This window comes from Trachypithecus francoisi, unplaced genomic scaffold (genome assembly GCF_009764315.1).
Source record: "Trachypithecus francoisi isolate TF-2019V2 unplaced genomic scaffold, Tfra_2.0 Contig00586, whole genome shotgun sequence".
Lineage (NCBI taxonomy): Eukaryota > Metazoa > Chordata > Mammalia > Primates > Cercopithecidae > Trachypithecus > Trachypithecus francoisi.
Window position 1 is genome coordinate 7,520,684 of NW_022680749.1, and position 27,809 is coordinate 7,548,492.

The 27,809-nt window shown below is 40.8% G+C and overlaps 2 protein-coding genes across 3 annotated transcripts in view; one reads left to right on the forward strand and one right to left on the reverse strand.

Annotated features, from left to right (window-relative positions):
* The first annotated feature begins 1,774 nt into the window (after nucleotides 1-1,774).
* IFIT5 (interferon induced protein with tetratricopeptide repeats 5) lies at nucleotides 1,775-7,856 on the forward strand. The gene is made up of 2 exons (XM_033215962.1): nucleotides 1,775-2,721; nucleotides 5,109-7,856. Exons 1-2 carry the CDS (start codon nucleotides 2,717-2,719, stop codon nucleotides 6,550-6,552), a joined length of 1,449 nt encoding a protein of 482 aa, XP_033071853.1. The 5' UTR covers nucleotides 1,775-2,716; the 3' UTR covers nucleotides 6,553-7,856.
* A 15,603-nt stretch (nucleotides 7,857-23,459) lies between these two features.
* Nucleotides 23,460-27,809, reverse strand: part of SLC16A12 (solute carrier family 16 member 12) — a 94,904-nt gene continuing 90,554 nt past the window's right edge. For both annotated transcript variants that reach the window (XM_033215965.1, XM_033215968.1), the window contains exon 7: nucleotides 23,460-26,523. In XM_033215965.1, the coding sequence (XP_033071856.1) occupies nucleotides 26,261-26,523 (263 nt within the window). In that variant the 3' untranslated portion in view covers nucleotides 23,460-26,260. The remainder of the gene's footprint in view (nucleotides 26,524-27,809) is intronic.

Here is a 27,809-nt window from a genome sequence, read left to right on the forward strand (position 1 = left end):
ACAATCACCTTTGATTATGAATAATCACATTTTATTGAAAGGCAATGCACAACACATAATATTATAAGAAGGAAAAAATAAAGAAGCAATGTTTTTGAGCTTTCATTCTTGTATATGTTTTAGGGGAGAATATATTAGTTTCCTGTAGTGGCTGTAACAAATTACCACAAATTTGGTGACTTAAAATTTCACAGATTTATTATCTTACAGTTCTGGAGGTCAGAAGCCTGAAATGGGTTTCAATGAGCCAAAGTCAAGGTACTGACACAGCCACACTCCTCCAGAGGCTCTAGGCCTTTTCCAACTTCCAGAGGCTGCCTGAATTATTTCACCCATCTTCAAAACCTACAGTGTAGTAGCTTCACATCTCTCTCTCTCTGCTTCCTTCTTCACATCTCCTTCTCTCCTCTGACTCTTTTGCCTCTTTCTTCTAAGGACCCACCAGGTCCACCTGGATAATCCAGGATCATCGCCCCATCCCCAAATCCTTGATTTAATAACATCTGCAAATTCCCTTTTGCTATGTAAAGTAACATGTTCACAGGTTCTGGAGATTTGGTTCACAGAGCACCCCAAGAAAATCTCCAAATTTTGGGCTTCCAATCCATTTTTCTTCAATTATTTAATATTGTTACTCCTTCCAGTAGATATTGATTTCATCCATTGTCCTGACAGAGATTATGGCACATCTCAAATTAAATGCTAAATTTTCACTGGAAGTACATTTTTTGCTTCAACTTTTATTTTAAATTCAGAGGTATATGTTCAGGAGGTTCAGGTTTGTTACATAGGTAAACGTGTGTCATGGTGGTTTGCTGAACAGATCATCCCATCACCAACATATCATCCCATCACCTAGATATTAAGCCCAGCATCCCTTAGCTGTACTTCCTGAAGCTCTCCCTCCCACCAACCCCTCCTGCCAACAGGCCCCAGTGTGTGTTGCTCCCCCCGTGTCCATGTGTTCTCATCATTCAGCTCCCACTTATAAGTGAGAACATGCAATGTTTGGTTTTCTGTTCCTGCATTAGTTTGCGGAGGATAATCATCGGAAATACTTGCTCTGTATTTAGATTTCATAAAATTTGCAACTTAAAAAAAGTAGATTTGTGTACCTAAGTTTTTCCAAATATTCTTTAAAGTTTTCTATTAACTTGATTATCAGTTTTTAAATTTATATTAAATTAAAAATCAGGTCTTTAATAGCCACATGTGACCAGCAGTTTCTGTATAAGACAGTACAACTGTTAGAAGCGATTGCCTTAAATGAGGCACTAGCTTCAGGCACTAAGTCTTAGGGAGTGGGGTGCCAGAAGCTCGGTGATCAAGGTAGACAATATTTCAATGCAATATGTTTTTAAAAATTCAAAATCAGGCCAGGGATGGTGGCTCATGCCTGTAATCCCAGCACTTTGGGAGGCCAAGGTGGGTGGAACAATGTTTAAGGATTAGAAAAATGTTCAAGCCCAGGTGGTGGAGACCAGCGTGGGCAACATGGCAAAACCCCACCTCTACAAAAAATAAAATAATGAGCCCGACATGGTGGTGGACACCTGCAGTCCCTGCCACTCAGGAGGCTGAGGTGGGAGGATCGCATAAGCCCTGAAGGTTGAGGCTGCAGTGAGCTGTGATCTCACCATTGCACTCCAACCTGAGCGACAGAGTGAGATACTGTTTCAAAAAAAAAAAAAAAAATCAAAATCAATGCAAAAGGTGAATTACGGACAGGATATTGAGGTTTTGAATACAGACATTAACTCAATAAGGGTAAGGCCCGTGTCTGTTTTCTTTATTGTTATATTGACAGTACTTTGAACAAAGTCTGGCTCTTACAGTTGTTTGTCAATATCTGCCGAATGAATTCAGAGGGGACAAAATGTTTAAGGTATGGGTGGGTGTTTGACATTTTCTGCCTAGATCCCAATACCACTCTCGTCTTTATTGGGTACTCACTACACAAAGCACCATTGGCGAAGGTATGGAAGAGAAGCACTCTCCTACAATTGTGGGTAGGAGTGGATTTTTAAAGCTATTTGGCAATATCCGTCAAAACTTAAAATGTATATAGATTTTAGCTCCAAATTTCTCTAGTTTACACCCAACAGAAATATCAGCATAGATGTATAGCATTGCTTGTTGAATCAAAAGACTGGAGTGGAAGCAGGGACTTCAGTTTCCGCCTGTAATCCCAGCACCTTGGGAGGCAGAGGCGGGCGCATCGCTTGAGATCACGACTGAGTGACACAGTGAGACCCTGTCTCAAATAAACAAACAGTTAAACGGGCAGCACGCGAACTCAGCGGACTCAGAGAGGCAGATAAGAGCCGAGACCAAAGTGCAGGAGCCCAGCTGCAAATTCAACTCCGAAAAACCCTGGACTCCACAAACGTCTGGCCGCGGCTCTTGAGCTCTTCTATTAAGTTTCGGTTTCTGAAGCTTCGTTAAGTTTCCATTTCTTAAGTTTCGGTTTCTGAGAGCTCGGGCATCAGATTCAATTTCCAGTTTCCTGTTCTAGCTGGGGCTGGGGTCCCTCCTTCAACAAAGACGCGCCGCGCGGCCGAGTCCCAGGGCTGCAGCGGCCTGGCGGCCGCGCGCGCGCGCACGCGCACGAGCACCCGCCCGCCCACTGCGCGGCTGCCCTCGGTCCCAGGTGCTGAGGAGAGAGAGAGCGCGTGAGGGCCTGCGCCGCCCTGACGGCCTGCAGAGCGTTGCCATCATGAGGTAAGGGTTTTCCTCTGCCTCTCCTCCCAAGCCCCGGGTTGGCCTTTGTTTCAAACTGGGCATCTTTTATTCATTTCCAGCGCAATTCTGCGGCCTTTTCAGGGGCCAAGCCCCTCGCGCCCGGCAGCCAGGCATCTGCGTTGGGTACCCTCCCCAGGCGCTCTGTCCCGGCGCGCGGCGTCTGAAGTCGGGCCTATCGGGGAAGGTGGCCGAGTGGACGCTTCTCCGGAGTCCGGTCCCTCCCGAGCGCCTGAGGAGGCCGGACAGGGAGGAGGAACAGGAGATGCTCCCCGGCAGCCTGCCCCATCCATCCCTGGCGTCTACGGTCGGGACTGTCAGGGCGTGTGCCGGGCGACGCTCCCCCAGGAGGCCTGTCCACCCCGCGCGACCCGACGGCTCTTCTCGGAAGCGGCGACGGTAACCGTGCTGGGCACGCGGACGCCGCCTCCGGGAAACTGGTCAGAGCCTGCAGAGCCCCCTGGGGCCGTTCCGGGGGCAGCAGCTACATGCAGGGTCTCCTTAGGCCTGTCGCATGCCTCTCTTTCCAGCTGCCATTCCCTCGGTGTGGCATACGCAGTTTTGCCGCAGCCCTCCAGGCGTCACATTCGCCTGCCACTGCCATTTTGCCTTTCCGATTTCTGGGTCTGAGTTCTTCCCTTCCGGGGAGCTACCTCTGTACCAAGCACAGATTGTTATCATCCCACCCAATCCCCTATTTTATGAGGATTTCTTTATCTGACTCCTTTACTGATTCAGTATGATGGCGTCCTTTTCTTAATCATTTTGTATCCCCAGGGGCTAGTACCCTGCCCTGCACGTGGTTAGTGAACCTTCCGCATTTAATGAGTTGAGGAATAAGAGGTTAAGGTTAAGGTCTTGGGCTCTAAAAGCATATAGTCCCTTGTTCTAAATCCTGACTGAGCTCCTACCAGTTGAGTGACCCCAAAGTTTCTCAAACTCTGTGAGTCTGTACCTTATCTGTAAAAATTAATGGTGACCATCTCTTGGGACTGTGGAAAAGGACAATAATAAATCCTAGCAATTGACTGCTTAGCACATAATACTTGCACAATAAATGTTAACTATTCTCACTATTATAAGTTAAAAAAAAGTTTAAGTGCCACCCACACATCTAACTTTTTTTTGAGACGGAGTCTCGCCCTGTCACCCAGGCTGGAGTGCAATGGCTCAATCTCGGCTCACTGCAACCTCCGTCTCCCGGGTTCAAGCAAGCCTCCTGCCTCAGTTTCCCTTGTAGCTGGGATTACAGGCGTGCGCCGCCACTCATGGCTAATTTTTTGTATCTTTAGTAGACACGGGGGTTTCACCATGTTGACCAGGCTGGTCTCGAATTCCTGACCAGCCTGGTCAACATGGTCAATTCCTCGTGATCTGCCGGTCTCAGCCTCCCAAAGTGTTGGGATTATAGGCGTGAGCCACTGTGCCTGGCCACATCCAACATTTTTAAGAAAAGAGAGTGCTATCAGGAAGGGGCTTAAAAAAAAAAGAAAGAGGGTGGTGTGCACCGTACATATGCAGGATGGGGAGGAAAAGGGCTCGGCCCCATTGGGGACTGTCTCCCAAGGACAATAAAGACTGCTTCTTCCTAGCAGAAGAACAGAATTACTGAAAGATACCCTCTTCTGATGCAATAGCTTCTCTCTTATCAGCTTCCCAGAGACAGAGTTACAAAATTAAGTAGACAAAGTTTAAACAGTAAAAATTCTCATGGTGTCCAGTTGTGCATAAATTCCAGAGCCTGGACAAACCACTTCAGTACCTGATTGAATGTCCCTTTGAGATCTTACAACCACATTCATAATACCTGAGCAGCCCTCCTCATCCTCCTTGGGCTGGGCTGGTAGAGACCTTCAAAACAAGCGTTTGTTTTAGGCAGAGGGCTGGTAAAGCAATATTGTTGTGGATTTGAGCAGGCTGTAAGGACATGCCATGTCTTGCCCATGTTTTTGGTAGTTACACTAGAGAAAGGAACAATTGCCAAGGAACAATTTTACCAGGTTTCCTAGTCAGAATCAGTACTCAATACAGAAATGGAATTTTCATATTAATTATTGAATATGTATATCTTTATTCCTAATTTTCAGCGGTTTAGTGATTGCCAAAAGGAAAGAGATGCATGTAATACAGAAAGCTCTGTCATCTCTCCAGAACTGTTTTTGCAATAAATAGTGAGAATTTAAATGAAATATTTCTAGGACATAACTGTACATAGAAGAAACTCTAGTATAAAGTTATGGGAACCTAATGCTTTCACTGTAAGATCAAATAGGGATAAAATTAGTTGTTATGCAAAGAACAATATTTAAGGTTTAGAAAATTATTTCTTGTATTTCTTCAAAAATTAAAAAGTATTTTCTCTTTGACAGTGAAATTCCTAAGGACCCCTTGAAGGCCATTCTGTTGGAGTTAGAATGTCATTTTACATGGCATTTACTTAAGGAAGACATTGATCTGTTTGAAGTGGAAGACACAATTGGACAACAGCTTGAATTTCTTACCACAAAATCTAGACTTGCGCTTTATAACCTATTGGCCTATGTGAAACACCTAAAAGGCCAAAATAAAGACGCCCTTGAGTGCTTGGAAGAAGCAGAAGAAATAATCCAGCGAGAACACTCAGACAAAGAAGAAGTACGAAGCCTGGTCACTTGGGGAAACTATGCCTGGGTGTATTATCACATGAACCAGCTTGAGGAAGCTCAGAAGTATACAGGTAAGATAGGGAACGTCTGCAAGAAATTGTCCAGTCCTTCTAACTACAAGTTGGAGTGTCCTGAGATTGACTGTGAGAAAGGGTGGGCACTCTTGAAATTTGGAGGAAAGTATTATCAAAAGGCTAAAGCGGCTTTTGAGAAGGCTCTGGAAGTGGAACCTGACAATCCAGAATTTAACATCGGCTATGCTATCACAGTGTATCGGCTGGATGATTCTGATAGAGAGGGGTCTGTAAAGAGCTTTTCTCTGGGGCCTTTGAGAAAGGCTGTTACCCTGAACCCAGATAACAGCTACATTAAGGTTTTTCTGGCACTAAAGCTTCAAGATGTACATGCAGAAGCTGAAGGGGAAAAGTATATTGAAGAAATCCTGGACCAAATAGCATCCCAGCCTTATGTCCTTCGTTATGCAGCCAAATTCTACAGGAGAAAAAATTCCTGGAACAAAGCTCTCGAACTTTTAAAAAAGGCCTTGGAGGTGACACCAACTTCTTCTTTCCTGCATCACCAGATGGGACTTTGCTACAGGGCACAAATGATCCAAATCAAGAAGGCCACACACAACAGACCTAAAGGAAAGGATAAACTAAAGGTTGATGAGCTGATTTCATCTGCTATATTTCATTTCAAAGCAGCCATGGAACGAGACTCTATGTTTGCATTTGCCTACACAGACCTGGCCAACATGTATGCTGAAGGAGGCCAGTATAGCAATGCTGAGGACATTTTCCGGAAAGCTCTTCGTCTGGAGAACATAACCGATGATCACAAACATCAGATCCATTACCACTATGGCCGCTTTCAGGAATTTCACCGTAAATCAGAAAATACTGCCATCCATCATTATTTAGAAGCCTTAAAGGTCAAAGACAGATCACCCCTTCGCACCAAACTGACAAGTGCTCTGAAGAAATTGGCTACCAAGAGGCTTTGTCACAATGCTTTGGATGTGCAGAGTTTAAGTGCCCTAGGATTTGTTTACAAACTGGAAGGAGAAAAGAGGCAAGCTGCTGAGTACTATGAGAAGGCACAAAAGATAGATCCAGAAAATGCAGAATTCCTTACTGCGCTCTGTGATCTCCGACTTGCCATTTAAATACACACTCTAGGAAATTAGCTCTAAGTTTTTCCCTCCATTTTGGGTTCTTCTGTTTTTTTTTTTTTTAATTGTTTTAATCCATTGTTTATTATAGAACTAATATTTATTGAATAGTTATTGTGTACCAAGCATTGTGCTAAATACTTTATATGCATTATGATGAATCTTGTGTAGTTTTCTTTCTTTTTTCTTTTTAATTAAAATACTGTAATCCGGTGAGAAATAGCAATATTCTAGCTATTGTAACTTTTAAAAATCGTATGGCCATTAGATCTGAGCTTTTTATCTCTGCTCTTTATAACACTTTGCAGATTACATTTTGGCAAATTTCTCATATTATGTAGTAAATATATTCCTATGTAAACCTTTGATACCTAGATCAGGAATACTCTTCCAGGAGTACAAAATTACATTATTAATAGTTAAGCTCTTAACTATGTAGTTTGCAAAAGACAGCACTTTTTAGTTACAGATATTTTGACTTTGATGAGGATATTTAGCTATCAATCTAATAGTCACCTAAAATATCTTTTTTGTTGGAAAAAAGTTTATAATAAAAAAGTTTGTCATCTCTAGTAACTTCAATAAAATGAAAACACTAGAAGAGAAGAAAAAAGATTTCCTCAGATTTTAAATATGTAACTTCAGGAATTCAATCCCCAAATGTTTATTAAGTAGTTAGAAATAATTATGTGGGAAAACAATAAATAATGGAAAATAGTGAGTCTCAAATTGTTCTGTTTTTTTTTTAATAAAAAAAATCTGCAATGAATCTATATGCAATTAATTTTATTCCTTCCAGCTAAAATTACAATATTTTTAGGTTAAAATTATTGAGATAGAAAGCAGCCATTGGGAAATTGGGAGAAATGATAAACAAATGGAAAAAGAAGATGTCCCTAAGCTACCCCCATAGATTACCAGTATTTCAGTGTACTAGTTTTGAATCTGTTCTGAATAGCGTTTTTATACCCTCAATTTCTGGCCTTTGGCTATTGTAGCATTTCAAAGTGACTTCTATGAAGCTTTTTTTTTTAATGTGAAATTTTCAGAGTGTTGTTTTTTCATGTAGTTACTCCAGGAAGACTTAAGCGAGGCTTTCAGTTTTAATATCCACCTTGAGGGGTTACTGCTTGAGGGCTTTTATCCCAGGGGACTTTTTAATTCGGATGTTACTTAATGTGGCTTATCTAATGTAGTTTCTTTGATTATAGACTACACAATTATGTACCATCACAGTATTAGTGGAAACGTACCATGTGATTTAATTCTCCATTCCTCCAATGTAACTCTTAAAATTATTATGTAAGTGAGGGGCTGGGCGCGGTGGCTCAAGCCTGTAATCCCAGCACTTTGGGAGGCTGAGACGGGCGGATCACGAGATCAGGAGATCAAGACCATCCTGACTAACCCGGTGAAACCCCGTCTCTACTAAAAAAATACAAAAAACTAGCCGGGCGAGGTGGCGGGTGCCTGTAGTCCCAGCTACTCGGGAGGCTGAGGCAGGAGAATGGCGTAAACCCGGGAGGCGGGGCTTGCAGTGAGCTGAGATCTGGCCACTGCACTCCAGCTTGGGCGACAGAGTGAGACTCCGTCTCAAAAAAAAAAAAAAAAAAAAAAAAATTATTATATAAGTGTGTGTTTTACTTTTTGTTTTTTATTATCTTTAAAATTTCTATTATGGTTTGATTATTATAAAAATAATGAATTCTCATAAATTTCAAAAAAAAAATTTACAAAAATATGTGATTTTAAAAATGAGAGCAGTCCCCTTACCCTACCACGGTTTCATACCCTCGAGGTAAACTTATAACAATTTGGTATGTATCCTTCCAGATCTTTTTTCTATACGTAGTCAGACATACATATATACTGCAGTGTATCTCATGTATTAATTTTTTTAATCTTTTGTTTTACTTAATTCTGTTTATTATTATTATTATGTTTGAGCTATTAAGGAAGAACAAGGAAGGGAATGATCTTTTCTCAAGAATTTCAGAAAGCACTGAAGTCCTGACCTATCAGTAGACACATTTGTCCCTTTGAAATATATTAGGATATTCTAGCAAAGCAGGCCATTTCTCCCACCTGAAAGTACATAACTTCCATCGCTTACCACATAATTCAAAAAACTCACATTCAGGGGTTACTCAGACAGTTAATCATAGAAAAGATGATTTGCTTCATCATTTAACTTGTTTTTATAAATCAGAGCTGTGTTCATACACAGCAGGGGCCTGAGATTTCTGCCCTTTAAACAAACTACCAGGTGAGGATGCTGCTGCTGTTTTTCTAATTACATTTTGAGTAGTAATGTCTACAACATTGTTCCTCAAACTTGGCTACATATTGGAATCACCTAAAAAGTTAAAACAAAACATGGATGTCTGGGTCCCACCCTATAGAGAATGACTTACTTGGCATGGAGTGCAGTCCAGGCATCATGATTTTTAGATTTCCCAGTTGGAACTTGTGCAGCAAAGTTTGGGAGCTACTGATCTACAATGTGAAAAGTATAAATGGAATAAAATGAATTAGGCTAATAGGCTTAAACCAGGAAATCCTAAGTTCCTTGAATATCCAGTTTGCATTTGGACTCCTCATCTTGTACTTGGTATATAATACTTCAATAAAAGCTGCCTGAGTTGAATTGTGTATTGTCCTACACCTACCTCTGAAAGCTGCCCTTACCAACTGACTCAAAGTCTCTGAAATGGGTCCAAATTCTACTTAGTTAGATGAACTCATCCTGTCAAGCCTGATAAGAATCCTATGATTCCAGGCCCAAGTTATTTTCTTGCCTATTAGACAAACTTATTTTTTTTTTTTATTATACTTTAAGTTCTAGGGTACATGTGCATGACTTTTATATCATGTATAACTCCCCAATGCAATCCCTCCCTCCTCCCCCCTCCCCATGATAGGCCCCAGTGTGTGATGTTCCCCTTCCCGAGTCCAAGTGATCTCATTGTTCAGTTCCCACCTATGAGTGAGAACATGCGGTGTTTGGTTTCTCTTCTTGTGATAGTTTGCTAAGAATGATGGTTTCCAGCTGCATCCATGTCCCTACAAAGGATGCAAACTCATCCTTTTTTATGGCTGCATAGTATTCCATGGTGTATATGTGCCACATTTTCTTAATCCAGTCTGTCACAGATGGACATTTGGTTGATTCCAAGTCTTTGTTATTGTGAATAGTGCCGCAATAAACATACGTGTGCATGTGTCTTTGTAGTAGAGTAATTTATAATCCTTTGGGTATATACCCAGTAGTGGGATGGCTGGGTCATATGGTACATCTAGTTCTAGATCCTTGAGGAATCGCCATACTGTTTTCCATAATGGTTGAACTAGTTTACAATCCCACCAACAGTGTAAAAGTGTTCCTATTTCTCCACATCCTCTCCAACACCTGTTGTTTCCTGACTTCTTAATGATTGCCATTCTAACTGGTGTGAGATGGTATCTCATTGTAGTTTTGATTTGCATTTCTCTGATGGCGAGTGATGATGAGCATTTTTTCATGTGTCTGTTGGCTGTATGGATGTCTTCTTTTGAGAAATGTCTGTTCATATCCTTTCCCCACTTTTTGATGGGGTTGTTTTTTTTTTTCTTGTATATTTGTTTGAGTTCTTTGTAGATTCTGGATATTAGCCCTTTGTCAGATGAGTAGGTTGCAAAAATTTTTTCCCATTCTGTAGGTTGCCTGTTCACTCTGATGGTAGTTTCTTTAGCTGTGCAAAAGCTCTTTAGTTTAATTAGATCCCATTTGTCAATTTTTGCTTTTGCTGCCGTTGCTTTTGGTGTTTTAGACATGAAGTCCTTGCCCATGCCTATGTCCTGAATGGTACTACCTAGATTTTCTTCTAGGGTTTTTATGGTATTAGGTCTAACATTTAAGTCTCTAATCCATCTTGAATTAATTTTCGTATAAGGGGTAAGGAAAGGATCCAGTTTCAGCTTTCTACTTATGGCTAGCCAATTTTCCCAGCACCATTTATTAAATAGGGAATCCTTTCCCCATTTCTTGTTTCTCTCAGGTTTGTCAAAGATCAGATGGCTGTAGATGTGTGGTATTATTTCTGAGGACTCTGTTCTGTTCCATTGGTCTATATCTCTGTTGTGGTACCAGTACCATGCTGTTTTGGTTACTGTAGCCTTGTAGTATAGTTTGAAGTCAGGTAGCGTGACGCCTCCAGCTTTGTCCTTTTGACTTAGGATTGTCTTGGCAATGCGGGCTCTTTTTTGGTTCCATATGAACTTTAAAGCAGTTTTTTCCAATTCTGTGAAGAAAGTCATTGGTAGCTTGATGGGGATGGCATTGAATCTATAAATCACCTTGGGCAGTATGGCCATTTTCACGATATTGATTCTTCCTATCCATGAGCATGGTATGTTCTTCCATTTGTTTGTGTCCTCTTTGATTTCACTGAGCAGTGGTTTGTAGTTCTCCTTGAAGAGGTCCTTGACATCCCTTGTAAGCTGGATTCCTAGGTATTTTATTCTCTTTGAAGCAATTGTGAATGGAAGTTCATTCCTGATTTGGCTCTCTGCTTGTCTGTTACTGGTGTATAAGAATGCTTGTGATTTTTGCACATTAATTTTGTATCCTGAGACTTTGCTGAAGTTGCTTATCAGCTTAAGGAGATTTTGGGCTGAGACATGGGGTTTTCTAAATATACAATCATGTCATCTGCAAACAGGGACAATTTGACTTCTTCTTTTCCTAACTGGATACCCTTGATTTCTTTCTCTTGCCTGATTGCCCTAGCCAGAACTTCCAACACTATGTTGAATAGGAGTGGTGAGAGAGGGCATCCCTGTCTTGTGCCAGTTTTCAAAGGGAATTTTTCCAGTTTTTGCCCATTCAGTATGATATTAGCTGTGGGTTTGTCATAAATAGCTCTTATTATTTTGAGGTACGTTCCATCAATACCAAATTTATTGAGCGTTTTTAGCATAAAGGGCTGTTGAATTTTGTCAAAAGCCTTTTCTGCATCTATTGAGATAATCATGTGGTTCTTGTCTTTGGTTCTGTTTATATGCTGGATTACGTTTATTGATTTGCGAATGTTGAACCAGCCTTGCATCCCAGGGATGAAGCCCACTTGATCATGGTGGATAAGCTTTTTGATGTGCTGCTGAATCCGGTTTGCCAGTATTTTATTGAGGATTTTTGCATCGATGTTCATCAGGGATATTGGTCTAAAATTCTCTTTTTTTGTTGTGTCTCTGCCAGGCTTTGGTATCAGGATGATGTTGGCCTCATAAAAAGAGTTAGGGAGGATTCCCTCTTTTTCTATTGATTGAAATAGTTTCAGAAGGAATGGTACCAGCTCCTCCTTGTACCTCTGGTAGAATTCAGCTGTGAATCCATCTGGTCCTGGACTTTTTTTGGTGGGTAGGCTATTAATTGTTGCCTCAATTTCAGAGCCTGCTATTGGTCTATTCAGGGATTCAACTTCTTCCTGGTTTAGTCTTGGGAGAGTGTAAGTGTCCAGGAAATTATCCATTTCTTCTAGATTTTCTAGTTGATTTGCGTAGAGGCATTTATAGTATTCTCTGATGGTTGTTTGTATTTCTGTGGGGTCGGTGGTGATATCCCCTTTATCATTTTTTATTGCGTCTATTTGATTCTTCTCTCTTTTCTTCTTTATTAGTCTAGCTAGCGGTCTGTCAATTTTGTTTATCTTTTCAAAAAACCAACTCCTGGATTCATTGATTTTTTGGAGGGTTTTTTGTGTCTCTATCTCCTTCAGTTCTGCTCTGATCTTAGTTATTTCTTGCCTTCTGCTAGCTTTTGAATGTGTTTGCTCTTGCCTCTCTAGTTCTTTTAATTGTGATGTTAGAGTGTCAATTTTAGATCTCTCCTGCTTTCTCTTGTGGGCATTTAGTGCTATAAATTTCCCTCTACACACTGCTTTAAATGTGTCCCAGAGATTCTGGTATGTTGTATCTTTGTTCTCATTGGTTTCGAAGAACATCTTTATTTCTGCTTTCATTTCGTTATGTACCCAGTAGTCATTCAGGAGCAGGTTGTTCAGTTTCCATGTAGTTGAGCGGTTTTGATTGAGTTTCTTAGTCCTGAGTTCTAGTTTGATTGCACTGTGGTCTGAGAGACAGTTTGTTATAATTTCAGTTCTTGTACATTTGCTGAGGAGTGCTTTACTTCCAATTATGTGGTCAATTTTGGAATAAGTGCGATGTGGTGCTGAGAAGAATGTATATTCTGTTGATTTGGGGTGGAGAGTTCTATAGATGTCTATTAGGTCCGCTTGGTGCAGAGATGAGTTCAATTCCTGGATATCCTTGTTAACTTTCTGTCTCGTTGATCTGTCTAATGTTGACAGTGGAGTGTTGAAGTCTCCCATTATTATTGTATGGGAGTCTAAGTCTCTTTGTAGGTCTCTAAGGACTTGCTTTATGAATCTGGGTGCTCCTGTATGGGGTGCATATATATTTAGGAGAGTTAGCTCTTCCTGTTGAATTGATCCCTTTACCATTATGTAATGGCCTTCTTTGTCTCTTTTGATCTTTGATGGTTTAAAGTCTGTTTTATCAGAGATTAGGATTGCAACCCCTGCTTTTTTTTGTTCTCCATTTGCTTGGTAGATCTTCCTCCATCCCTTTATTTTGAGCCTATGTATGTCTCTGCATGTGAGATGGGTCTCCTGAATACAGCAGACTGATGGGTCTTGACTCTTGATCCAGTTTGCCAGTCTGTGTCTTTTAATTGGAGCATTTAGTCCATTGACATTAAGGTTAATATTGTTATGTGTGAACTTGATCCTGTCATTATGATATTAACTGGTTATTTTGCTCGTTAGTTGATGCAGTTTCTTCCTAGCCTCGATGGTCTTTACATTTTGGCATGTTTTTGCAATGGCTGGTACCGGTTGTTCCTTTCCATGTTTAGGGCTTCCTTCAGGGTCTCTTGTAAGGCAGGCCTGGTGGTGACAAAATCTCTAAGCATTTGCTTATCTGTAAAGGATTTTATTTCTCCTTCACTGATGAAGTTTAGTTTGGCTGGATATGAAATTCTCGGTTGAAAATTCTTTTCTTTAAGAACGTTGAATATTGGCCCCCACTCTCTTCTGGCTTGTAGAGTTTCTGCCGAGAGGTCTGCTGTTATTCTGATGGGCTTCCCTTTGTGGGTAACCCGACCTTTCTCTCTGGCTGCCCTTAAGATTTTTTCCTTCATTTCAACTTTGGTGAATCTGGCAATTATGTGTCTTGGAGTTGCTCTTCTGGAGGAGTATCTTTGTGGCGTTCTCTGTATTTCCTGAATTTGAATGTTGGCCTGCCCTACTAGGTTGGGGAAGTTCTCCTGGATGATATCCTGAAGAGTGTTTTCCAACTTGGTTCCATTTTCCCCCTCACTTTCAGGCACCCCAATCAGACGTAGATTTGGTCTTTTTACATAATCCCATACTTCTTGCAGGCTTTGTTCATTTCTTTTTCTTCTTTTTTCTTTTGGTTTCTCTTCTCGCTTCATTTCATTCATTTGATCCTCAATCGCTGATACTCTTTCCTCCAGTTGATCGAGTCGGTTACCGAAGCTTGTGCATTTGTCACGTATTTCTCGTGTCATGGTTTTCATCTCTGTCATTTCGTTTATGATCTTCTCTGCATTAATTAGTCTAGCTGTCAATTCTTCCACTTTTTTTCAAGATTTTTAGTTTCTTTGCGCTGGGTACGTAATTCCTCCTTTAGCTCTGAGAGGTTTGATGGACTGAAGCCTTCTTCTCTCATCTCGTCAAAGTCATTCTCTGACCAGCTTTGATCCGTTGCTGGCGATGGGCTGCGCTCCTTTGCAGGGGGAGATGCGCTCTTATTTTTTGAATTTCCAGCTTTTCTGCCCTGCTTCTTCCCCATCTTTGTGGTTTTATCTGTCTCTGGACTTTGATGATGGTGACGTACTGATGGGGTTTTGGTATAGGTGTCCTTCCTGTTTGATAGTTTTCCGTCTGACAGTCAGAAGGACTGTCTGTTGGTCTGTTAGAGATTGCTTGAGGTCCACTCCAGACCCTGTTTGCCTGGGTATCAGCAGCAGAGGTTGCCGAAGATAGAATATTGCTGAACAGCGAGTGTACCTGTCTGATTCTTTCTTTGGAAGTTTCCTCTCAGGGGTGACGCCACCCTGTGAGGTGTGGGGTGTCAGACTGCCCCTAGTGGGGGATGTCTCCCAGCTAGGCTACTCAGGGGTCAGGGACCCACCTGAGCAGACAGTCTGTCCGTTCTCAGATCTCAACCTCCGCGTTAGGAGATCCACGGCTCTCCCCAAAGCTGTCAGACAGAGTCGTTCGGGTCTGCAGCGGCCCCGCTCTTTCCCCTAATGGACTGCAGCTGTGCGCTGTCCGCAGCGGTAGAGTCTACAGAGACAGGCAGGCTTCCTTGAGCTGCTGTGAGCTCCACCCAGTTCGAGCTTCCCAGCGGCTTTGTTTACCTACTTAAGCCTCAGCAATGGCGGGCGCCCCTCCCCCAGCCTGGCTGCTGCCTTGCGGATAGATCGCCGCAGACGGCTGTGTTAGCAGTGAGGGAGGCTCCGTGGGCGTGGGACCCTCCCGGCCAGGTGTGGGATATATTCTCCTGGTGTGCCTGTTTCCTTAAAGCGCAGTATTGGGGTGGGAGTTACCCGATTTTCCAGGTGGTGTGTGTCTCAGTTCCCCTGGCTAGGAAAAGGGATTTCCTTCCCCCTTGCGCTTCCAGGTGAGGCGATGCCTCGCCCTGCTTCAGCTCACGCTGGTCAGGCTGCAGCAGCTGACCCGCACCGATTGTCCGGCACTCCCTAGAGAGATGACCCCAGTACCTCAGTTGAAAATGCAGAAATCACCGGTCTTCTGTGTCGCTCGCGCTGGGAGTTGGAGACTCAGACAAACTTATAAATATGCCCAGAAAAGTGGCTGTGATTGCTCTTCAGGGTAATTTGGCCCTTCCGGAAAAGAAGTGCCTCCTCTCCAAATCTTGAAGGTGCTCTTGGAAACTATTTCATTCAGCACTAAAGTTACACTCCCTGACTTATAAAAGCTGAGAAAAGCCCTTTCAACAAATGACAAATCAGCTGGCAGAAAAACTGGCTTCCCAGTCATGGAGCTCTTAAAGATATTTGCTCTCCTCTCTGGGTGCACAAATAGTCTTAGCAGTTGATCACATGCTATCAGCCAGAGTTTCAAAAGCAATATAAACTGTCACTATTCCTTTCTAGATTGAGTCAACAATGCAGATTACTTCAGTTCAGGAACAACCTTGTAGACAACACAGAACCTTAAAATCAGGAGAACCTTGAGAAAATCCCTACTCCAACCAACTTTATTGATATGAAAATTGAGACCAGGACTGGTGATATGACTTGAGGTTTCACAACTAATTTGTGGACCATAATTTCTTTCTCCTGGCTGCTGGTTCAGTAGCACTTACGCCCATTTTATAGTTTCTACCGGGAATCATTTGTTGTAGGCTAAACATCAATTGACAGAGTTTATCTGGCCATGATATGCTTATGTGACATCAACTATAACACAGGTAGGCCCAAGGAGAGTCCTTTTATGGAATATGTTCATTACTGAGATTAAAGAACATGATGGAACTATAAAACAATGTAGCAAGTTTTTATATAATTGGCAAATTACAAGAAGTGAAAATCCATTTGGCCTTGACAATTAGAACAGTCTCCTTTGAGTAGTTCAAGTGTAATAACATTGTAACCCTAATGTGGTAGCAATGAGAAGCACCTCTCAGATCTCTAGCTACAGGGATTATAATTGTCTGAAGGTCCCATCTCTACACATTGAAATCTATCACTACATTTACACTGAGGCCATGCTTCCCAGTGTGGCAAGGATACTAAGTCATGCCCTCTCCTGAGAGATGCAGTACTTCTCTGATGAGCAATTTCAGCTCAAGGACTCCCCACCAGCCTTGCCAAATGTTTCTTAAAACAATACTGTAATCTAAGATGTTTTTACCCAACTTTTCTTCCTTCTGTGTCTCCTACATACGGGGTCAGACCTGCATCACAGTTGGATGGCTCTCCCAGCCTCTGTCTGCTCTCTTCCCGTTTTTTCTCAGAGGTGTTTCCCCGAATACATTTCTTGCACGTTCAGCATCCCATCTTAGATCAAACTGACACATCTAGTGAAAGAAATGTAATTAGAAGACTCTAATTGGCTGTAGATAAATAATGTTTACATAATATAAATGTCATTTATTGTTCTTCAACTTTTTGGATCAGTAATTATGATTAAAGAACAAAACATAGCTGGGTGTGGTGACTCATGCCTATAATCCCAGCACTTTGTGAGGCTAAGGCAGACAGGTTGCTTGAGGCCAGGAGTTCAAGACCAGTCTGGCCAACATGGCAAAACCCCATCTCTACTAAAATTACAAAAATTAGCTGGGCATGGTGGCACATACCTGTAACCCCAGCTACTTGGGAGGCTGAGGCACAAGAATCATTTGAACTCAAGAGGCAGAGGTTGCAGTGAGCCAAGATCACATCATTGCACTCCTCCAGCCTGAGTGACAGAGTGAGATTCTGTCAAATCAATCAATCAATCAATCAATCTATCTTTCCAATGTTATAATATTTGATTTGGAAAAGAGAAGGGGGAAGAGAGGTAAGGGAAATGGTCTTAGTTTCTGTTGTGCTGCTATAATAGAATACCTGAGTCTGAGTAATTTTAACAATCAGAAATTTATTTCTCACAGTTCTGGAGACTGGAAGTTCAAGATCAAGGAGCTGGAAGGTTTGGTGTCTGGTGAGGGCCTGGTCTCTGCTTCCAAGATGTCACCTTGAATGCTGCATCCTCTGGAAGGGAGGAACTCTGTTCCTCACATGGCAGAAAAGCAGAAAAGAGCAAGACCCCACTCCTGCAAGCCCTTTTGATAAGGGCATTAGTCTAGTCATGTGGGCCGAGCCCTCAGGAACATCTCTCCTTAGGCCTCACCTCTCAATACTGTTGCATTGGAGATGAAGCTTCCAATCCATGAATTGGGAGGAGACAAAAACATTCAAACCATAGCAGAAGAATAGAGACTGAAAAGATACAGATCTAAGCAATGTTTTGTTTCCAGAACTGGATTTTGGAATTCGAAGATTTGGAATAAATTCCTCACAAAGGGAAGCCATGTATTTTGGAAGACTGAAGAACCAGTAAACAATTAGAAGCCAGAATACGTACCCAGTCCTTCATCCTTAGAAGGAAGGATATATCCCTTGTGCAAAGACCAACCAGTATCAGACCCTCACCCAGTGTGAAGAGCAAAATAAGAAGGCAAGGAGATAGTTGGATTTGGCCATTCCACAATGTATACATATTTTAAAACATGTTGTACATGATAAATATATACGATTTTTATTTGTCAGTTTAAAAAGGAAAGGGAAGGGGTGGGGGATAAGGAGGGGTGGAGGGCGCTGGAACACATGCAACAACTAGGGCTAGGGTCACTTGCGCTTTAACATCCCCTGAGTTTGCCTTGAGCCTCCAGGCCATGGACTTTGGAATGTGGCTGTGAGTCCCTAATTTTATTAAATATTAATTTGGTTCAAGAGTAACTTCATCTCTCTTCACATGCTTTTCCTTTCCATACCCCATCAACTCCAGCAAATCTCACCAAAGCAAACAAACAACAACAAATATAAAAACCGAACAAACACCAAAACTCAAATCACTTACAGGTCATTTCTATATAAAAACCCTTTATTGAGAAGATCTGAGGAGACAGAAAAATCTACAACTTTAAAGTTAATATTAGGTAATCTCTGTTTTTCAGGAAGAAAAAGGGAGAGAAATGAGAGAGTGGGATATTGGGAGAGGGGAGACAGAAAGGAAACAAAAAAGAATGGAGGGAGCAAAGGAAGAAGAAAAGAAGGAAAGATTCCCAACCATTTATTGATATTCCTGCCTCTTTCCATTATTCTGAGCTTTGCCTCTTTCCCTGTGTCTCCTATTCTCCCTTCAAAACCTTTCTTCCATTTTTCTTAAGCAGAGCAACTCTGTCTTCTTATCCTCAATACTCAGTCACAAATCCACCGATGAGTAACCAAATTCATTGAGTTGCTTAGTTCTACATAAGAACTTTCATTGTAACATGATCCATTCTCCTTTGAAAGCAATTTCAGTTATAAATAAATAGCATCCCCACATAATTTCACATGCACTACACATTTAAAGTAAATTTGATCACTAACTTTGTCATTGCTGTACAGTATAATCTGATATTTGATGTTTTCAAATCCACATGGAATCCATCCTTCTATATCATTTGGTTTCAACATTTTCTAACATTTGGCTTCTGATATAAGTTTTAAGGTTCTGTGTCTCACACTTTAACTCCTTTATCAACTCACAACAAATAAATTAACACATTAGTAGGGGTCACAGTGGGAACAAGAATGGGAGAAGGCTGACAATCTGGGTTCCTGAGAAAGGTAGAGGACTCCAGATTTGTTTAACATGATGTTTTACCAATGGCTATCCCTAGTCAAGCCAGTCAAAATCGTCATTCATATTAACTTTGATACTCCATGTTGCAGAACTGATATAGGTAACCAAAAGCTGAATACTGCAACACAGCATCTTTATCCCTGTATTTATACTTGCAAGAGGAACAGGATAAATGTGGGATGGGTAACCAGCAAGGGGGAGTTGGAAGAGGAGGAAACAATAACAAACTTTAATGTTTGTGCTAAGGCAGGCCTTGGGGAGTTGAACAATTGGAGATACCCTACTCCTGGGAAGTGTTCTTACTAATTCCAGCAGATGGCAGTGCTGCATAAGATGTCAATTTTAAAATGCTTTTCTCTGCTGTTCAAACTTTGGATCTTTGAGAATGACACTCTACAGTTGAGAGATGAATATTGAATTATAACCCCATACCCTGAAAATCCCTGCTTTGTACTTAAAGAAGGCGACTTCAATCCCCAAAAGTCCCAGACACCTTTATGGACCCATCATCAGAACATTTACATCCACGTGTGCTTGCTTCTGCACTGGCCTGAGATGCCTGCTGAAACCTTAAGGAACCACACAAAGCAGCTGTCTCGCATCGCTTTCCCTGACTTCCAGGCTCTTGCCCTGAAAAAAGTAAGAGCTGATTCCAATCTGTTCAATCCTGTCTTCATATTCCCTAGAATCAAATTTCTTCACCCATAGTGAATTCTTCCTCTCCTAACCCTCAAAGTACTTACACATGCCCTTAGCCTCAGGTCAATATTTAGTAACTTCTTGGTGTTATTCTATCCTGAGTTGGTTTCAATTTACCAATGAGGCAGTAAACTTGAGATCATGGAAGGGGTGCCATGTGTATTTTTAATTCTCCACCATATATATAACATGGTTCCAGATTCCAAAGAGGTGCTTGATAAATAGTCGGTTGCTTAACTTCTTTCACCATCTCTTAAAAAAGTCTGCCAGCATACTGTCTAATTTTCAACAATGCCCTATGAGTTAGGGGCAGCCATACGTCTGGTCAGGACAAATATTTCAGTCAGAAACATCTCCTGCACCTGGCAAAACCCTGGCATAAAGATTTCGTGTAAAAGCAGTTTGTGTGGTGCCTGTAACTGAAACCCTGTCTTTTCATGTTTGGGGCATGTGCAATCCACCTTTTCCCAACGTTCCAGGGCTCCCTTGTGTGAACAGTTCCTCTTCCCTGGGGTTTCCATTCATTTGTGCACAACAGCTATTTAATTAAGCCTGTCTGGGTTGAATACAGTAGTATCATTTTTTACATTCAGGCCTCAATCAAAAGTTTGTTATTTAATATCTTTTGATCAACTCTTGTCTTTGCCACTTTTATTCCCTTTCCAAAACCTGCTCCATAATGGTCAATGTTCCACAGCTTCTACTGTTTATGTGACACTTCTAACAAGGTGTCCTATTTAGATACACCAAATTAGGAACATCTAATGTATCCTATCTGTTCTGGGTACAAGAGCAATTTGTACCCAAACAAACCTGCACCCCAACCCTTCAATCCGCCCTACCCTCGCTAATGTTACAATTCTCCTTAGCAGTTTTTTCATTTGTTTGTTCTTTACACTCATTTATTCATTCACCAAGTATTCATCGAGTGCCTACTCTGGGTCAGGCACAGCTCTAAATAGTGAATGAGTGAGTATGATCCCTATCCTCAGAAAGCTTGTGGTTTTGTGGAGCAGACACAATTTAAAAATAAAAACACACATCAATATATATGATTGTAACTAAAAGATGTTCTTTGGAGGAAAATAACAGAATGCTATGAGCATGTAGAATGTGGGTGGTAGTGGTGGGGGAGGGATGTATAATTTAGATAAGGGCAGTGGTTAAAGATGAACTCTCTAGGGCAGTGACATTTAAACTGAGGCCCAAAATATGAGAAGAGAGTGATCACAGGGACCAACATATGCAAAATGGCCCAAAGTTGGGGGTAGAAAGGGGAGGCTTGGTGCTTGGAGGAACTGATAGAAAAACTGGGCACTAGAGTGTCGTAGAGGACGGGGGGTGTAGCCTAAGGACAGGAACTACACCCTGTGTGACCTCATAGGTCCAGTGTGGGCACTGAATGCTCACACCAGCCCTGTCAGTTCTGTGACTCTGAAAAAGACTTTGCTCTTCCTTGTTTGAGCTTTAGAAACTTACGGTCAGATATCTGGATTCATCCACCTGCACGCAGGCCGGAGCCTCAGGTAACCACACAGAGGCTGTCCTCTATTCTTTCTCCCACTCCCAAACTCTTCCCTACCTTGACCCATACCCACACCTTGCTCTGCCCTCAGTTGCAAAAATAAGCTATCCAAGAAGGAGCACAGGTCTTCACCTTTCGTAGTACAAGGTCCTTGAACTCTTCCATCATTACACTGGTCAGTGGGAAAAGGTCTACCTTGTCATCACAAAAGAAACATATTTATGGAAAAACTTGAAAAAGGCTGCATTTGAAATGCTAATCCTAAAGCCTTTTAATGCCAACTCAACCCTCAAAAATAAATTGCTTTTTATTTAATTCTAGACCAATCTTAGTTCCCAGATCCCTCAAAAAGACCTCTGACCCTTAAACAATTAAGAGCAATAATGAGAGTAATAATGATCACTCTCATCCAAACCTCAAAATCCCTTTTCATTGGTTTGACTCTCTTGGGTCATGAGAGAGAGAGAAAAGAAAAAAAAAAAAAAAGGCCCTTCTAACTTATTTAATACAGCCCTGGGCCTCAGGTAGATAGACCCTTTAGGGTGCTAGGGAGAGAAGGAGAAAATTTTAATCTTCAATTGATACTCAAAGCCCATAGCTTTGTAAGTAATCAGCTTTGTAAGTAATGATGTGGCTCATTAATAGGTGATACTAACCACACGTGTTCCCGTTAGCATGAACAAATTATTCTTACTAAGTTCAGGTATTCCCTGGCAGCTGAAGGAAACATGAGCTGCCCACATGTTAATATATTTCAAATTGCTTCATCAAAGGAGAGGATAATGGGTAGATAATTGTAGATGTGGGGGAATAGGTACCTCAAGTTCTCTACACTATTCATTCTACTTTTGTATATGTTTGAAAAGTACCATAATGTTTTGTCTTAAATGTCAGTCCTTTTATCATTATTTAGTATCTTCCCACTCCCCAACCAAATAGTTTTCTGTGCTATGGGACAAAACCTCAGTCATCTGTCATTGGTAGCTGTGCTGGCAATAGATATGAAAATCTACTCTTTGACAGAGTTAAAACTTTTTTACATTTTTTAAAATGTTTTTTAAAAAACATTTTTTAACTCAAACTTTCAAGTGTGAGGAAAGAAACTCAGATATCTACCCCGAATTTGTACTATTTCTTTTGTTCTTTTCTTTTTCTTTTTTTTTTTTTTTTGAGATGGAGTCTCGCTCTGTCGCCCAGGCTGGAGTGCAGTGGCCAATCTCGGCTTACTGCAAGCTCCGCCTCCCGGGTTCACACCATTCTCCTGCCTCAGCCTCCCGAGTATCTGAAACTACATGTGCCCACTACCATGCCCAGCTAATTTTTTGTGTTTTTAGTAGAGACGGGGTTTCACCGTGTTAGCCAGGATGGTCTCGATCTCCTGACCTGGTGATCCACCCGCCTCGGCCTCCCAAAGTGTTGGGATTACAGGCGTGAGCCACTGTGCCCAGCCGAATTTGTACTATTTCATTTCAGTAAACAATTTCAGAATGAGACCTACTGGGACCAGGAAGGGGAGTGCCAAACAGACATTACCATTTTCATTATCACTGGCAATGGTGAAGGCACTTCAAGAAGAACTCAACTCCTGAGAAAGCCTGACTTTGCTCACTTTTGGGACAAAGTATGCTCCCCAATTCACCCCCTCAACCTTAAATGCTCCCCAAAAGAAGCCTGGATCAATCGACAGCAAATTAAACCACTGAGCCTAGAAGTAGTGGTTTTGAGAGATCCTCTTGGGAAAACTCTTGGAAATCTCCAATCTAGAATCTTCCTTCAATATTGACTAGACGATTGAAGCATAATCCAAAGGATTTTATCTGTCCAAGGAAGCATCTGTTTCCCAACAGCTTCTTGAACCCACATAAGATGATCCAAGTAGGCACAGGGGAAGGACACAGGGCTTCAGAATCAGCAGCATCCCAGTTTTACAGGATTTCACACTAGAGGAGTGCAGTGGATACTGAGCTGTGGGAACTGGTGCTTCATTTTCCACATCTCCAAAACGATAATGATAGAGGTCACTATGGGGATTAAATGAGACAATGTATAGGAAGTAGCTGGCATAATAGCTCACACTTTGGAAGAACTCAATAAAGACTTTTGGTTTTTGTAAATCATTTGATTACTTAACACATCTTAAAATGCTGACCACATCTTACCATGATCCAGACAGGCCCACTCACCATCCAATCCAAACCTCTTGTCCAAGGGAAAAATGTCTTTCCAAACACAGGACAATAAACTCATTTTATTTTGCTTTTGAAATAAGAAAATATTAGCATAAATATTTCATCTATTAATGAAATTACAATCTGAACAAAGAGCCCAATCATACAGTGTATCTATAAAGTTAGATAATGTCTTCTGATTTTCTACTCAGATAATCCCAAAGTAGAGCTTACAGTAGTAGAAAGAAATATTTAAGATGTAAAATTATCCCGCTATAATTTTGTTCTTGATTCCACAAAATACATCATTCCCATGAATTTCTCAGTTTTGAAATAAACAGTATAGACACATGGAACATTAACACCAAAATTCTGTGTAGAAATGTAAAATAGTAGACCTTAAGATGTACATTTTTCTTACGAATTTTCTAAAAATGCTGCTTCAAAAGAGAAAGTAAAATGCAAATCTATGCAAGTATAAAGTCAAATCTCCCAAATGTTTTTATACAAAATCTTTAAAAGTTCTGATCACTATGCTCATTTTGCATACTTACAATACTTCACAAAAATTATACTGCAGAACCACATAAACAAAATTTTGTTGTAATCAAGATGAAAAAATATGTATAAGAATATTTGTAACTATTCATATTTTTTAAAATCTTTAGGCTTGAAATTCAAAAAATGATATTTAGGGCAAAGTGCTATTCCAAAAAGATATAACTTCATTTTAACTTTGACGTTTTATAGATATCTTCCAAATATATATATATATATATATTTTTGAGATGGGGTCTCTCTCTGTTGCCCAGGCTGGAGTACAGTAGCGTGATTTTGGCTCACTGTAACCTCTGCCTCCCGGGTTCAAGTGATTCTCTGGCCTCAGCCTCCCGAGTAGCTGGGACTACAGGCGCCCACCACCATGCCCAAGTAATTTTTTTCATTTTTAGTAGAGACGGGGTTTCACGATGTTAGCCAGGATGGTCTCGATCTCCTGACCTCATGATCCGCCTGCCTCAGCCTCCCAAAGTGCTGGGATTACAGGCGTAAGCCACCATGCCCAGTTCCAAATATTTTTAAAATTGCGAATAACAAAGTCAATGAAAAGTAAATTCTTTTCAGTCCAGTGTGGGCTTCAAAACTAAATTCTTAAACTATGTAAGAGATAACAGATAACATTTACATTTCTCTTTGGAAAACAACATGAAATATTACCATTTTCTCCTATCAAATCAAGTCAGTATTTCATTCTGAAAGCAATGTATTAACATGTGATTTTATGAAATAATCAAGGTATAGGCAAACTCTCTTGCTGAGCATACACAGTAGCCAGGATCCTCCTCACTGCTGTTTTTCTTTTCCCCCAGCACTTGTGAGGCCTTGTAAGGGACAGTGGATTAAATAGCCTTCAGGGTCAAAACAGTTCCTTAACATTTGGATTTTAAACTCCTGATAATTAAAATTGATTGCATAATTTGCCCCTATTTACAGGTGTGACATGATGTGAGATTCAGGATTATAATCCTTTGGACTTAAAATGGTTGGAGACAAGCTGGGGGATCTGGACTTTTTCTTCCCTCCATGCCTTCTCTCTTCAATCTGAAGGCTCAGAAATTATCCCAAACCATAGAAAAGTGGAGTATTTGAGAATGAATCAACTTCTAATCCAATGAGCAGATTTCTAATTATTATCCATAAAGAGATGAAGAGCAGTGGACAGTGGAACAAGAATTAACACAAGGAGAAAGGAATCTCACCTTTAGAATATCTCTAGCATAGTATTTGTTCAGATAACTGACCCCCTCCTATCCTCTTTTGGGTAATGATAAAACTAAATGTCTGATCTGCAAAGAAAACTCTCACCAGAGACCTGCTGATTCAAGAATTCAGTTCCTGCCCAACTGGAATACTGCCAACATTTTTTCATCCTAACAGGAATGCATCTGCAGTTTAAATAAGAGCTTTTTCTCTGAAGGTAGAAAACGAGAAGTTTTGGTGTTAACATTTCAGGTAAGATTGAGAGGTTGCCCTTGTGACTAAGTGTGTTCTGCTAAATTTAGAGTAAGTATTATATTCTGATGGCAACAAAGGTGAGCGCCTGGAACCCGGTCTTAGGAAAAGAGCTTTCAGTTTCCAGTGGACAATTTCAAATAAATCTTACCAGCCACCCTTTGAGATCTATTCCAACCACGGCATTCGATGATTATTTGGATTCTCATAGTGGTGTCTACCCTTGGGCAGAGGCAAGGGCTGGCTGCAAGATTAAGAGAGAAAAAAATAAGAGTTTCTTTCTATATTAATCACCACCTTTTGAAGAATCTCAAGTATTCTTTTAACAACCCCAGGTAAAACCCTAATGAGAAACTCCACCATGAAAAAGGTATGGATGGCAGCTTCACTCTTCACCACCACACCCAAGCTGACCTCCCTTCTCTAACCAGAACAAGGTAAGCAAAGCTACATGTTAATGTTTCCATTTTCTTTCTGAGGAGGGAACATGAAGGGGCTGAGACTGGGACAAAGCTGCTGCCCAGTGTCATCTGCTTTGGTTATGCATCGAAATTATCCCTAATTACAGCTAATTATATCAGCTGTGTCCTTACATTTCTCATAGAGCTATGCCCATTGACCAAAAGATATGAGTTCAGTTATGAGTACAAATCCCAAATGAGAAGCCTCTGGGCTAGTCCAGCTTTCTTTATTATGTGCTATTTTCCCTTATAAATATTAATATGTTAACAAAACAATAATAATAGTTTCCTTGGAAGGCAATACTTCTGCCGAAATAAAAAGTTTCAGAAACACGAAGAATCTGCTGGCTCCACACCTCCCTCAAATCTGAAGATTCTGGGGCTCAAGGCCATTGGTCATGTGAGGCTGTAGCCAGGCACTGCTGTAGCCACAGGCTCCGCATGTTTCTGATCTAATTCTCTCTCCACAGAATAAGCCACTGATCCATTGGTCCATAGCTGCAGCTTGGGATCGGATTCTTTGGCAATGAACTGCAGCTGGGTTTTTCTCATTCTCTTTACAAGTCTACCAAAGCCAAGCAACACAGAACTAAATATCATTGAAAATCCACAGAGGAGGAATGCTGCAGTGTAGCTGCCGGTGGTATCTACCAGCCATCCTGTAACAAACAACAGCAAAATTATATTGTTAAGTTGAAAATTCCATTGCTTACCCACTCTCAAATTCTGATACTTTGTAAGGATAATAATAGATCAATAGCACCACCAATTGTAATTTTGTGCAGCAACTGAAAAACACATTCTGTTTTCCAGGAAAACTTCTAGAGTGAATTGATTGTTGTTATGTGAAGTGCTCGGAAGAGCATCATGTACTTAGTAGTTACAACGTAAATATTAGTTATTATTAACCCCGTGAAATCTGGTAAAAAGATAAAAATAGCATCATTTAAATTACTCAAGTTGGAATAATTCACCTAGGGTGTTAAAAAACATATTTGTAAAAAATGCTAGTAGTATTCACAGCACCCATACACTATTTTGAGTAACATGACATGCTTCAAAGCAGTATCACATTTTCAACTGGATTCAGTCATTATACGCTATCCAGTTTGAAAAATCAGAACCTTGGGCCATTTTAGAATTCGCAAATGCAAACTAGCTTTTTTTTCTTTATCTCTTGTTGCAACAAATTAATCTCAATATCTTTCTCAGCTCTACATTTTGAGGAAAACCAGGCATATGATATACAAAAGAGGGGCCACGATGACAGAAAACCAGTGGGGTAACATTATACTTCATCAGGCAATTATTTTATAATTAACAAAGGTTTTTTAAAATTCCTTCAAACTTTCTTATCTGCCAAGAAAACCCACCAGAGAAGTATATGATTTCTTCTTTACTCACTTCAAATCCATTAGTTGAAAATGGCATGTAGAAGTTATTATAAGTCCCACAAAATTTCCTGAATTTAAACTGCTCTCAGATATTTTAGTTATTGTTTGATTTACTTGGGCATTTCTATAGCACCAAACAAAAAAGACTGAGTAGAGAGTTGTTATTTGAAAGATAAATAAGAAAATGATACAATAAGAATTAATCCTCGAATTCCCAGTAATGAGTATCATGTCTGATTTGCCAGTGAAGGCCACGAACTGAAAAAACGATTCATGAATCGCAATTTCATTTGTGTCCTGTGACCTTTGATAGAATGACACTGTTTCTAAAGGTTGGTGAGCAGTAAAATAGGCTATGGAGGGAGGACGTGGGAACATTTTGGGGGCAGTTTTCAAAAATGGAGCATTAAACATAAAGATCATCATGGAGTTTAAACTGAACAGGATTTTTTCATCTGCACCACTCAAGTGGCCACAATTTCCCCTAGTTTGCTGTTTTTATTCCATCCCAATTGCTGGATTTGGAAATAGCCTGAAACTGTCTATTCACA